General features: G+C 39.1%; 1 protein-coding gene across 2 annotated transcripts in view; it reads left to right on the plus strand.

The window, feature by feature from the left end:
* The window catches only part of LOC101407706 (rho GTPase-activating protein 6), a 251,028-nt gene that overhangs the window by 223,586 nt on the left and 13,295 nt on the right, over positions 1-14,147 (plus strand). For both annotated transcript variants that reach the window (XM_087426519.1, XM_014791102.2), the window contains one exon: positions 7,175-7,272. In XM_087426519.1, the coding sequence (XP_087282645.1) occupies positions 7,175-7,272 (98 nt within the window). The remainder of the gene's footprint in view (positions 1-7,174; positions 7,273-14,147) is intronic.

A 14,147-nucleotide genomic window follows, 5' to 3' on the forward strand; every position in this document is an offset into this window, starting at 1 on the left:
TCCCATAAACAACCAAAGTGATTTCTTTCAGTGTATTTGTTAACTAAAAAAATGTCATCATGACTTCCAGTGCTATTTACTTTTGCTAGGGAATATTAGACTTTTAAATGTCAAAGCATCCTTCTTGGTCCAGTGCAAAGTGGTGGATTGGTGTGGAGCACCCAGTGGCAAGTACAGTAGGGCTGGATCCTGGGAATGGCTCTTAGAGATTCCCTTAATGGTTTGTTATAGTGACTTAGTAAATGGAGAAAACTCAAATCATTTTTTCCCTTTCTGTGGTTTATGGAATAAAGTACATCATAGCAGTTCTACCCTAGGCAATCATTCATGGTTTCATTTTTAATTTGATAGCATGGATTTTAATTGTGACAGTTTTATTCCTTCATATGTGCAGTGTTTACATTTTTTCTCTGAAGCAGGAGAGTCCAAAGTTCTTTTGATTTTTGAAATAGCATTATGCTTTGAAGGAACGCATGAAAATCTAAGGAGTTGAGTCTCTAGATAAACACAACCATAAATGGTACCTTTAGAAAATATCTAAAGTTACTAAATAGTTGACTAAAACCCAGTGGAGATTTTGATGTGAAACAATAAATTGTAAGCGAAGAAGCCTTTTGGGCTGGGTTTTGTTTCTTCATTCAAACGTGCAGAATTTATTGATTTGAAAAAGTAATGTGCTTTTCACGATCCTGCTCCTTAGTTTCCATTTTGCTATATACAAAATCCCAGAAGAAAAAAGAAAAAAATTGTTGATTATTGAGTCATATTTTTCATTTTTAGAGTTTTTTATTGACAGGAACAATAGTTTAAGAACCTGTTAGAAAATTTTTGATGATCCTCAGTTGGGAAAGGAAATTTATTTTCCAACTATAGAAATTAATGACAAGGAGAATTTGCTAGAGCATGACATTGGTACTACTTATAAGCAGAGAGAAGCATCTAGACAAAGGTAACAGAACCAGTGTACACCATGAAGAGCAATAATCTTGGGTTATTTTTGATTATTATTTGTAGCCATTCCAACAACATTTATTGAGCATCCATTGGGTAGAAAACACCACCTAGCTTGTGTTCTGGAAGAGGACAATACTGAGTGAGTAAGTGGGTGAAGGGTGATGGATGTGCAGCGAGGAGTTTCAGGAGAGAAAAGAGTAGGGAGGCAAAGAGGAGGAAAAGAGGCATAATTTAGGAAGCATTTGACTGCAAGGAGGAGAAAAATCAGTTGCAGGTGGCTACTAACATCAGGATTTCTTATCTCACATAATAAGAAGCCTAGGGGGGCACAGTTTTAGCAGCTCACTCATACTTTTGCTCTCTCTGCTCTGCCATCTTCAGCTGCAGATACTGCAGTCATTTCCAGCATCTCTTGCAGCCATCATCACATCCAGTGATGAAGGGAGATGTTTCCTCTTGTGCATCTCTTCTTAACATGGAGAAGAACCTTTTCCAGAAGCTCCTACAAGAACCCCCTTGGGGTACCTTGGCCAGGATTAGCACACATGATTTTGCCCTAGCTGCAAAGGAGGCTAGCTGACAGAGAACTGCAACCTGAGAAGCCTGTATCAGTTCTGAGTAGACAAGTCAGATAATTCCTGCCTTCAGGAAATTTACCTTTCAGTGATGCGACCAACCCAAAGACTTGAGGTCTGGCAGAAGAGAAGGAACCAGAAGGGAGAAGCTACACAGAGTCTGGCTTCAAGACCATTGCAGTTGAGGTGCTGAGAGGTCACAAACTGCAACTCTAGAAATTCAGGGGGAGGTCAGGAGCAGAAGCATATCGAGAGCAAATCCCATCACTTAGTTCCCCACCAAAAGAATTAAGCAAAAGAGAAGAGAGTGATGCTTCTCTGCAAGAATACAGGATAAGAGGCAGAGATGGATGACTGTTAGTCAAGAAAAAATTGCGAAACAAATGTTGGCCATCTCCATGTTACCTGCTTTTATTTTTTAGGTATTTAATATATTAATTATTTTGTCTATTTCTAATAAAATCTTTTGTTCTAAACCCCTTTGCAGTTGGTAAGGTACTTTCAAATCTGTTAGCCCTTTTGATCCCCTTAACACTTCCGTAAAGGAAAATGGGACAGATAGGATATGCCTGGATTTTCAGATGCAGGAACAGAACCCTGAAGAAGATGGTTGATATGTCCAAGTTTACATTACAGTCATGCACCGCATAACGACATTTTCGTCAATGATGGACCGCATATACGACGGTCCACATGTACAACGTTGGTCCCATAAGATTAGTACCATACAGCCTAGGTGTGTAGTAGGCTATGTACTATCTAGGTTTGTCTAAGTACACTCTATGGTGTTCGCATGACAAAATCACCTAAAAATACACTTCTCAGAAAGTGTTCCCGTCATTAAGCACACGTGACTGTAATTATAAGCAGCAGAGCCAAAATTGGACCTCAGGAGCTATCAGCTCTTAGTCAGATATTCTTTTGACAGCATCCTAATTCCTGAAAAGGAATGCATATGGGAATGGTCTGATGGATATTTCTTACTTACTGTAAGCTCCTGTTTTCTATCACCTCATTCCCTTGACTTTTGTTTCTCTATTAAGTATCTAAATTAATAGAAAATGAATGCTCATCCAATTGAACTGAACCAGTAGTTTTAAATTTTTGTTAAATAATAGGAAATGAAATGTGCAAATATAGATAAAGATTAGAGGAATTATTGGGAAAAGAGCACTGGATGATGATGTATGAATATTAAAAGTCAGTTCCAGGCGTCATTTCAAGTTCTCTACCCTCATTTTCCCACTGGCCCCAATTTTCTGAACCATTCTTTTATTAAAAAACAAACAAACGTGGGTTTATCATATGAATTTTTGAAGCTGCTTTAAATCATTTTGTAACAAGAAGGGATATAAATAAATTAATTAAAATAACAGATTGTGTACAGATAGTCAGTGTACACTATAGTCCTACATAATACATAGGAAAATATTATCTACCCTTCCTGCAATGCACAGATCCACGTTTTTTAACTATATCTTTTTACCTATTTGTAAATAGTGTCTCCAAGCCAAAATGGGATCATGGGTCTTTTAAAAAGAAACTATAGATAGATTTATAGTATTGACCCTTTCTATTTGCATTTGTTACCCAGTGAAAGTCACATGTGCTACATAAAATAAACCTCAATAATTATAAGTGGTTGGGAATCAAGCCTAGTTGAATGAGTAAAAACTCTGAATTGCAGAATAGTTTAACAAAATGTTATGGAAAGTTCTTTTTTAAATAATGATACTTTCTGTAACCTATTCTAATAATGTATCCAAGTTAATAATTTATCATTAGACACGCCATATACTCTCAAAGAATTAATATTGTGATGCTTATACCACTCTGAAGGACATGCACTCTAGTTGTTTATTCTTCAGTGGGAATGGATTGGTGCTTGGAGCAAAATTTTTTATTACATGTCTAAGCATAGAAAATTTTAAATTAAACTAACTGGATGAAAATATAAATATTTTTTCTAATTTGCTCATGGAAGTTTCTTTTTTTAAAAGTTCAGGATATACATATTTTGGCCTATATTATTTTTTGCTTTGCTGTTCATTTTATAAAAATGAGTTCTTTCTCTTCTCATTTTCACCCTTTAGGTATTACTTTTTCACAAATTGATACAACAGTGCATATCTGTTGGGTCACATTGTTTGAAAAAATCACAGTAAAAATTAGCAGTCTTTTTATTTGTTTAATTTATTCAATAAAGTAAGAGAACAGAATCTCTCAGCCTTGACCTAAAAGTCCCGCCACTTCTCTTCTCCTTCCATTCTCATTCTCAGGCCATCACATTTGGTCACAGACCTGCGGCGGCCCAGGGTTCACTGGTTCGGATCCCAGACGCGGTCCAATGCACTGCTTGCCGAGCCATGCTGTGACGGCTTCCCATATAAAGTGGAGGAAGACGGGCACGGATGTTAGCTCAGGGCCAATCTTCCTCAACAAAAAAAGGAAGATTGGCATCAGATGTTAGCTCAGGGCTGATCTTCCTCACCAAAAAAAGAGCTTTAAATGTCATCTACATGTGTCTTCCAAATTTCTATGTCCAGCCCGAGCCTACCCCCAAACCCCAGATCCTTATTCCCAATCATCTACTAGATCTCTCCTTTATTTGCATGTCTCACAGGCCTCTCTCACCCTTATCATATCAAAGCCATACCCCTAATCTTGACCCCCAGCCTCCTCTTCCTGCAGCTTCTCTATACCAGTCAACGGCAACCCCATCCTTCCAGGTGTCTAGGCCACAAACATTGCAGTCATTCTTTTGTATTCTCCCTCTCCTACTCCCTCTCCCTCTCTCTTTCTCTCTTCATCCAACAAATTAGCTAATGCTATCATCGCTACCTTCACTGTCTCCGGGATCCAAATATTTCCCGTCAGCTCACCATCCTCCTTCAGTACTCCATCATCTCTCTTCTGGATATATCGGCATCCCCTATCTGCACTCCCTGTTTCACCCCTTGCTTCCCTGGAATCTGCTGTCAACTCAGCAGCCAGAGTGATGACAATTCATGTTACTCCTCTGCTCAAAACCTCCAGTGGCTCCCCACCCACTTAGATTGAGAGCAGATGTCCTTATTGTGACCCATAAGACTCCACAACATCTGGCCTTGGCTACCTGACCCACTTCCTACCACTCGCCTCCTTCCCCTCACTCCGTTCCAACCTCACTGGCCTCCTTGCTGCTTCTGACTTAAGATCTTATTGACTTTTTCTTCCTTCTACTGGGAATGATTTTCTCCAATTCCTTTATCAACTTCAGTTCTCTGCTAAAATATCAGTTTCTCTGTGACCTGATTATCCTATTTAAATCACACTCCCACCCCACCCCCCAGCATTCTCCATCACGCTTCTTTGCTTTGTTTTTCTCCATATGATCCATGCTATGTTTTCTTTATTTGGTTAATGCCAGTCTTGCCATATTCACTGTCAGCTTCAAGGAGACAGCGATTCTTGTTTATTTGGTTTGTAGATGAATCCCAGCATCCAGTGCCTGGCGCTCAGTCAGCATTCACCAAATATTTATGTAATGAATTAAAGGAATGAGGTGGGAAAAGGCCAGAGTGAGAAGTGCAGTGGTGCTGAAGTGGAAGGTGTGTGAGGAGAAAGTGGGAAATACAGATTGAGGCCAGCAAAGCAAGTGGAGGGCTTCAGCTATAGGGACAAAAAAGGGTTTTGAGCAAGCGAGTATCTTGATCAGAGCATTCTGACAACCAGGCAGAGAAGAAATTTGATGCACATGTTGAAGGAAATAGATAGTACACAAGTTAGCAAACTGTTGCATCAAAGACCCATCAAGGATGTACCTTTCTTTTCCACCAAAACTTCAAACTAGCTTAAGGAATTTGAGGAATCACATAGCTGAACAATCCAAAAGCAAATACTGGATGGCTTCAGGCACAGCTTTACCTAGGATTCAAATGATGTCAAGAGACTCTTTCTTTCTCTCCATTTCCTGGTATTGTTTCTTCAAGTGTCAGCACAATCCTCAGGTCCCATATGGCTACAGGCCCTGTATCCTCTCTCTCAGGAGTCTCAGGGAACTTCTCACAGCTTTTCATTGCCTCTAATGTAGTCATATGCCTATTGCTCAGGCAACCATGGTAGTCTGGCAATGGAATGATCATTGGCTTAAACTAGGTTACACTTCACCCTTGAGCTGAGTTGGGGAGTAGTTGGTTCTCCAGAGGGAACTTGGGATATGACTGTTATAAGAGGGAAATGGAGCTGGTAATGGCCACCAGATGACCACTACAGAGGGGTACTGAGGGCTCGAACTTGAATCATTGCAATGGGAATGGAAGATAAAGGAAAGAAATAACAGGCACCACGGAGATGAAATCAAGTAGACCTCCTGGCTCTGAACAGGGAGAGGAAAGGACACAAAGAAGCTTGAATGCAACCCAGATCTTGAGTTTGTGTGACTAGGGTTTGGCAACGTCATTAATGAAGATTCAGGATGAAGTAGGAGGAACAGATTTACGAGAGAAGGAAAGCATTTCATTGCTTTCTCATCCCTGTTTTTATTAATAAAATTGTTTCCAGCTTCTCAGAGCTCAAGACGAATTAAGTTCTGCAAGAGGCAGGAGGCAAATTCTTCCACCAACCACTTATTCTCAAAAAACTTGTCCCAGCAGTTTTTAAGAGTCTTGTCTCTGAGCCCACGTGTGAGAGAGTCAGACTGAAAATTTATTCTCTCAGTAGTTTGAATTTCCTTTGGTTGAGCTACCAACACCTACAGAGTAGAAAACCGTTGGTGCTGAGTTCAGTCTTTTCTCATTGAACGTTTCCACATGAGTGATTTAGGATCGTAAGACCATCTTCTAATGCATTGTGGATTAGGCTTAGAGAAACATGATGCTCATCTATAGAACTCTAGTAAATGCCTCGTCAAATTATAAGCGAGAAACTTTTAATGGTTGATGGACCAGGATGCAAGAAAGGAGTGAAGGCAGGCACTGAAAGATAAAATGACATGTGCAAATGTAGTAGTCAGCACTTTTTTTTTGAGTATTTACTATCTACCAGGTACTGTTCTGAGTTCTCAATATATAACAAGTCATTTAATCACCACAGCAACACTTTGTGGTGAGTACTATTATTATCTCCATTTAACAGATGATGAAACTGAGACCCACAGCTAGTAATTGGAACCAGGACCCAAGCACAAGTAGTCTGGCTCAAGGGCCTGTCCTCTTAATAAACTGATCATATGTTCCAGAACTGCCCAAGACAGTCATAATTTATGCCTGTTGCCTTGGCATAATTATAAATATGAACTCTAGAAAGTGTCCCTGTTTGGACAATAAATTATGAACACCATTCCTCTTAACCACGATATTTTGCTTGTTCAAAGCCAAGAAAAATCTTGTCTGAACAACAGAGGTATCCAAGTGATCAGGCTGTATCTCCAGTCCTAAGAGGAGTGACAATTTGGATTGAATATGACTATTTGGTAATCATCCAATTTGCCCTAAGAATTACACTGGCTGTATGGGTTAGTGTAGGTTTGGTTTTAACCAACGAATCACTCTCTTCTCTTATGATGTTTAAGGCTCTACTTTATGCTATTGTAAAGTTGCCAATGACCATGGTTTGCCTCTTTCTGGAATGGTTTTTATTTATGCCTCACCATTTGGCCCCTCTAGGTTCCCCCGGATCTCCAGAATGAAGTGCTGATCAGCCTGTTGGAGACTGATCCGGACGTGGTGGACTATTTACTCAGAAGAAAAGCCTCCCAATCATCGTGAGTACCCGGTTGTTCCATCCGCTAGGGCCACCCTGGGGATTTCTATTTCCATTTCTAAAGAATTACAAAGGTTTATATAACTCCATGCAGGGTGACTTGAAGTGGAATTTTCGCAACTTTCTGGCAAATCTGATCGGTCCACTTAACCAGAAAATACTTCCGTCTTACCAATCCACTTATTGAATTAGAAACTGCTTTAGGGGATTTTTCTGTTTTATTTTTGTCTTTTTATAGCCCCTTGATGTCTTTTTGACTGTGTTTACTGGGGGAAAAAAGCACTAAATCACTGAGAAGAAGCTCAAGGGACTGATCATGATGCTTATCAGTGATTCTCGTTCTAGAATCTTCATAACTTTACTAGGGGCCGCTAAGGCTGTGCCTGGATGCATTGTATGTGTGTAATTTACCAGCGCGAGCAACACATTAACAAACCAAAAGACAGACCTCAGCCAAGGCCTAGGTGCACATTTGAAAATAGAAGTGTGCACCCTCTTGATTCTCCCACTCTTTGTAGCTAGCATCCTTTTGATAAAAATGCACCCTGGTCTCCACATGCACCCATGTTTGTAATGAGTAAAATGCAAGCTATGCTGTAGGCTATGGTTTGCCACCATTTTTGCCCCCAAGGGAGGAGCAATGAATTCTTGCGTTAGTCAGATTTTATGATTAATCTCAACCATTTGCTGCAGAGGCAGAGTGTATGGCGCTGCTGAGCATTTGGCAAAGCCAGTTAAGGGAATAATAGTGCATCATTAACCAGGAGCGATGTTGCCACCATGACCCCAGACCTTAAATTTGTGACAGGAAAAGCTGTTATCCTCTCATGAAAGTATCACTTATGTTGTGCATTTAATCTACTGAATTTCAACAATTCTAAGGCACATTTTACCCCATGTTTTATCATCTCTGAAATTAAGATTAATCTCATAATCAATGGCATGTCCTAATTTAATTCATAGCATTTTCTCTTAGTCGTATATAAAATAGTGGTATGTCTTATTCAATGGTATTTTAGAAACACTGATACCGGTTAAATTGTTCCTTTATACTGATGTTGAATTTGATGTATTAATTTTCATTTAAAACTATTTTAGACATTAAAAAATTATATTCTTTAGAGAAATTTGGTGAAAAGAAATTTTGCATTGTTCAGACCCCTTCTTTCCTGGGTCATTGCATTAATAGCACTGCTAAATTCAGCTTCACTCTATTTCTTGCAGAGCAGGGAAGATTTTTTAATTAGATCATCCTTTCAAATGCACTTTTTAAAATCCATCTCTGTGCCAGTAGTTATGAGGCCCAATTCTGGTTCAAGTAAGTTGTTCTGCCCGGATTCAAGCCCCAAGAGCCACGAGTGAATAAAAATATATTCAAATTGTATAAATGGGCTGACATTTCACAGTTTTGCTTTTCATATTAGAGAATTAGGGTTGCTTAAATTTTTCCTAGATTTCTAACTGTCATCAAGGTGTAAGTTCTAATTTAAACTAACAAATGGCTTTTTTTCACAGTAGATCTTGTATAACCAGAATTTTAAGAAACTCACATATTTCTCTCCTCTGCGCAAGAAAACAGACATGGCTGCATGTCTATTTGTGAATCCCTCATTAAACTGCATTTATAACATTTCATGGGTACTCTGTGGGAGAGCTAGAAAACACACACCTAAAAAACCACTGATTTTGAGTTGCTGAATTTCTGCTTTTATAGGGCATTTTTAAATATATAAATATTGTACTTTGAAGAATGGTTGGTGGAAGTTATTTTTATGTGGTTTTCAAGTACGATCTTTGCATGTAAATACCAAGAAGTGAGCCTTCCTTTCTCTACTCTTAGGAAAAGGAGGAAGCAGGCATATTAAGCCCATCCCAAGAAGTACAGTCGTCAAGCCTCTTCTGTTCCCTATCCCTATAAGAATAAGAACTGTAAGGTCTAGGCAAGCTGACCCTAGACCAAGACCTTAGGTGAGTGTCAGGGCTTCAAGGAAAGGGAGGGGAGCTCACAGGGGCTCTGTGGATGTCAGAGACTAGCATTATCAAATAGAATACATTTGGAGAAGATTTTCTTAGTAAGGAGGAGATGGGAATGTTTGTTTTTTTTCCTTTAGGTACAGGCCAAGGATCAGCCCAGAAGAATGATAATGATGTCCTGAAGAAAAATACTTACATAAATAAATATTTAGTTTTAATGGCCTTTTGAGGCTTGAGAATCCTACCTCTCAAGCTGTAGGTAGTCTCTCCATGCCTTAAATGTGCGCTTCTCAAACTATACTGTGCATATGGATTACCAGGAAATCTTGTTAAAATGCTCTTTCTGAATCAGTAGGTCTGGGAGAGGAAGTCTGAGAATCCACATTTCTAACAAGCTCCCGAATGATGCTGTGATGCTGCTGGTCCATGATGCGCACTGAGTAGTGAAAGCTTAAAATATCAAGGCATATTTTTGACTTTAACAGCTTATAGACTTGTTGAAGGAGGCCTGCAAGGGTAAAAACAATAGGAGGCATGTTATTAAGTATGTCACAGAGTGCAAAATGATATGTGCTGGGCCATTGGTTGTCAGACTTGCCTGCCCATTCTAATCACCTGGGGAGCTTGAAGAACCACTATGTCTGGATGCCATCCCTAGAAATTCTGATTCAATTGTTCTAGGGTACAGTCTGGACATTGGGATTTTAAAAGCTCCCCCATGAGATTCCACTGAGCAGCCAAGGGTAAGAACCTCTGGCTTAGATCCTCCACATTAGATACTACATATTTACTATCACATGGAGATTCTAGGTAGGTGATTTTTGACATTAAAAAGGGCTTTTTGTGTTGACAAAGGAAGGGAACCAATACTCCAAACCATAAATCCACTTGGGGTTTGGAGAAGTGAAAGAGATGTGACTTGCATGTAGTCTCAGGGATGGCTTCTAAGAAGAGCAAGGATTTGCAGTGAACTTTGAAGACTGGAGAGGTGTCACCAGGCTTGGATGTTTGGGGAGCTTGAACCAGGGCCTGTAAATAACAGTAAATATGTTGGCTAACAACAATAAACAAACACATAGGGACAGAGATTGGATTGGTGGTTACCAGAGGGGAAGGGGGGAGGGAGGAGGGTGAAAGGGATAATTCGGTACATGTGTGTGGTGATGGGTTGTAATTAGTATTTTGGTGGTGAACATGATGTAATCTATGCAGAAATAGAAGTACAATGATGTACACCTGAAATTTTTACAATGTTATAAACCAATGTTACTGCAATAAACAAAAAACTAAAAAAAAAAAAAAAATATGTTGGCTAGCTGTGGACACAAAAAAGAGGCTGACCAGCACAGAGAGGATAAGCCCTTAAATGGCAGGCTAGGGGTGGCGCTTAAATCAGGAAGTAGTGGCAATGAATTACAGTGATGATAGATTACATTAATGATAGATTAAAGAGGTGACAAATTACGGTACCCCAAATGCCAGATGGTGCTGGCTACATTGGTATGTCAGTTATCCATCAATAGCACACACCTGTATAGCATAACGTGCTGGTTACGAGCCTCAAATCCAGAGCTAGATCATCTGAGTTCAACTTCCGGTTCCACTGCTAGTAGCTGTGTGGTCTTTGGTAAATAAATTCATCTCTCTCTGTCTCAGTTTTCTCATCTGTAAACTAAAGATAAAAAGTAGCACCTACTTTATAGAGTTGTTGTGTTATTAGAATAGTATCTGGTTTTTAATAAGTGTTAATGATTATTGTCACATTACTTCGAATTTCACCATTTTGTTTATTTACAACTACTTACCAAAGACTTTGGCATCACCAGATTCTATCTTGCTATCCACGAGATAGCAATCTATGAAGGCAATATGGCACAAGAGAGAACCCATCCATGTTGAGTTGTGGCAGTGTCTAAAGGCAAAGCCCACCAGTACGTGCCTGATCTAATTGGCATCAGGATGACGATGTTGGTTCTGGAACAGAGAGAGGGGTGAGAGTGAAAAGGCACTGAAGTGGGAACACAGCCTGCTCGCACTAGGCCAGGCAGATTTGGGGAGGGACTGGAGGTGATTGCATGTTTGCAGAGAATGAGGGAGAGGGCCTGGATGAGCCGTGGCACAATGGGAATGGACAGAATTCTTGTTTTGAAGACTTTATTGAGTGAAAACTCAGCTAAAAGGTTGAGAGTTAGGCTATAAAAGGTAAGAATTCAAAGGATTAGCAGGAAGACGACAGAGTGGGAAGCATCAGTAGCTTCTAAAATGAATACCTTCAGTGCGGTGACACATGATCTCCCTCATTATTCTCTTCTGACCCTTTGGGTTTTTTCCTGAAGCTTATGTTCTTTACCGTCAGTTCACATATCTAAATAAAGCTTTTGATTTCTGCCCTCCACGTGGAAACTGCAAAAGATTTTATTTGGAATGGAAAAGTAAATTTTCAGAAGAGTGTAGAACCAAGAATAGGAACATATTTATTATAATTTCTGTTTTGAAAGATCAAACATTTAGTGATATTTGGGAATTTGATGTTTTGGTTTGAGTTTTTCTCTTCTTTATGCAACAATGGAATTAGGGGAGTGAAAGGAGGGTTCATTATTTTTTCCTGTGCTTGTCTACTTACATTTTTGGCTTCAACCAAAATGGAATGCCAAAGGGAGATTAGAAGAAACATATTAGTAACAATGCAAGACTTCGAGGTTTTTAATTGCTTGTCTGCTATATTTATTAGAATTATATGCTTTTCTTCAGAGATACTTAAGAGAGATCCCCCTCCTTTGATTTAGGGGTGTAAGGAAATAGGGGATGAGAATGGAAGGTTAATCAAGATGACAAGGTACAGAGGTGTCATAGCGGGGCTGGGGCTAGGGCAAGGAGAATGAGGTGCTCATCTAGGTGCAAAATTTTAAGAAAAGCTCCGTCATCAAAATGAACAATATTGAAATGTAATATTTTTATAAATCAAAATTTACGCCAAAAATCTGTGATGAACAGAACGTCAAAAATCTTTTAAAAGACTAATGCCGCGCCAAGCCATACTAGAGACTGAAACAAAAGGGAAAATATGTGCCCCTGGCTTAAATGGAAGCAAACTCATCAATAACATTTTGAAAATGTGCTTCTTTGTTTATCTCATTTTCAACCAAGAGAATTGCTATGTTTGACAATTTCTCTGGACCAAGTGACAGTCGTAAATAATTTTTAATTAAGTTAACCTGAACCAAAATAATAATAAAATTCTGTTTGGGCATAAATAAAACATTTAAACTTAATATAATGTTGTAAGTTCTAATGTACCTACTTTTCAATTTTTCAACTGCTTTAACGTTCTGGGGAAAAAACGAACCATTAAAAAATTACATAAAACCACGCATACCTATATGGTATACCTATACAGCATACAAGGCTAAGTAGAGCATTTTTTCCTACTATATTCTGGGAACAAAATCAGTATACAACAAATTTAACTGCATTTGGGAAGAAGGCCGATATGGATAAACCAAATCCATAGGCATATACTTTTAAATTTCATTGTATTTAATTCTGCTAATGGCCTTCACAAAGTTTTTACTGAAATTGCCCCCCAAAATAGCAAAACTGATGGCCAGCCAATGAGGATCATGGATGAAGACCCATAGTCGTCTCAAAGGTAAAATTTCAGAACTGGAAAGTAATTGCTTTCCTGTTGAATAAGGTCTTCCTCCTTCATGATGCTGGAGCATTTAGCCTTCTTATAATTTAAAAGCATCACATTTAAATCCTGTAGAGAATTTCTTCTAATCACAAATTATCATGTAATTTATTTTAATCTTTCAAAGATTGTCATAAAAAATGTCTTCTTCCACAAAACCATGAAGTGTTACAAGATGAACTATAATTTCTGTTTTCCTTTTATTAGCATTTGTAAAATCAGAAAAGTTCTCAGGAAATTTTCAGAGACAAGAAATCCCACTTTACCAGTATAGCGTAACAGGAAGGAATCCGATTGACTGGCCGTAGCTGGTGGCCTCAGCTGTCATTCTGTCCCAGTTCCTTTGAAGTTATCAAGCATTAACCTCACACACATGCACACACAAAGACACACACGCTCCATTCAAGAAAACCTTTTCAGCCAGACGATTTTAGGAAAAACGTATGTGGAATAGAGAATTCCATAATGAAAAATTCCAAAAAGTGTAACTGTGCTTTCTATGGAAACACAATTCAAGATGGAGGGAGAATTTATCACATCACCTCTTTCTTCCAACATCTTTACTGTGATTCACAACTTCTTTATAAACTTGCAAAATGTTCATTTGAAGGTGTTTTATCAGGCATACTGTAAATAAAATTAATAAAGTTAGCATTGTTTTCTCTTCATCTGTCATATGCCTCCATATGCCAGGGCTATTAGGAGGGAATTAATAAGAGCTAAAAATGAGGAGAAAAATTTCACAAAAGCCCTGGACAAGTTCTAATGTCCAGGGTGCTGGATTCATCACCTGGTGGGGAGTTTGGATCCATGTCTGTGTCTCTTTGGAGTGAGGTGCCTTTCTTCCTAGGATTCTTCATAACGGATGCTTGGCAGAACTGAGCATGATTAATGTGAAAATCCTCCATAAATACAGATCTGCTGTGGCAGTGGATTCTTTTCCCAGATCAATTAATATCATCTGAGATGGTTATGTGCTTTGAGTTCCAACAGACTGAGGTTTATCAGTTGAACAATTGAGCCAATTGAACAAGGATGAAGCCAACGCAAGTTTGAAATCTCCAAGGATGTTTCTCACTGGAGTAGCTCAGCGAGAGGCTGGGCTGGCCACATCCGGTGATTGAACCGGAGTTTTCCATTTATCCACAGAACAAGTTCTGTGTTTCCGGCTGCAGTGCAGGCCTGCCCACAGTACCCTGCCAGCGTGTTTA

Source organism: Ceratotherium simum, chromosome X (genome assembly GCF_057802395.1).
Source record: "Ceratotherium simum simum isolate JZ-2026a chromosome X, ASM5780239v1, whole genome shotgun sequence".
NCBI classification, from domain to species: Eukaryota; Metazoa; Chordata; class Mammalia; order Perissodactyla; family Rhinocerotidae; genus Ceratotherium; species Ceratotherium simum.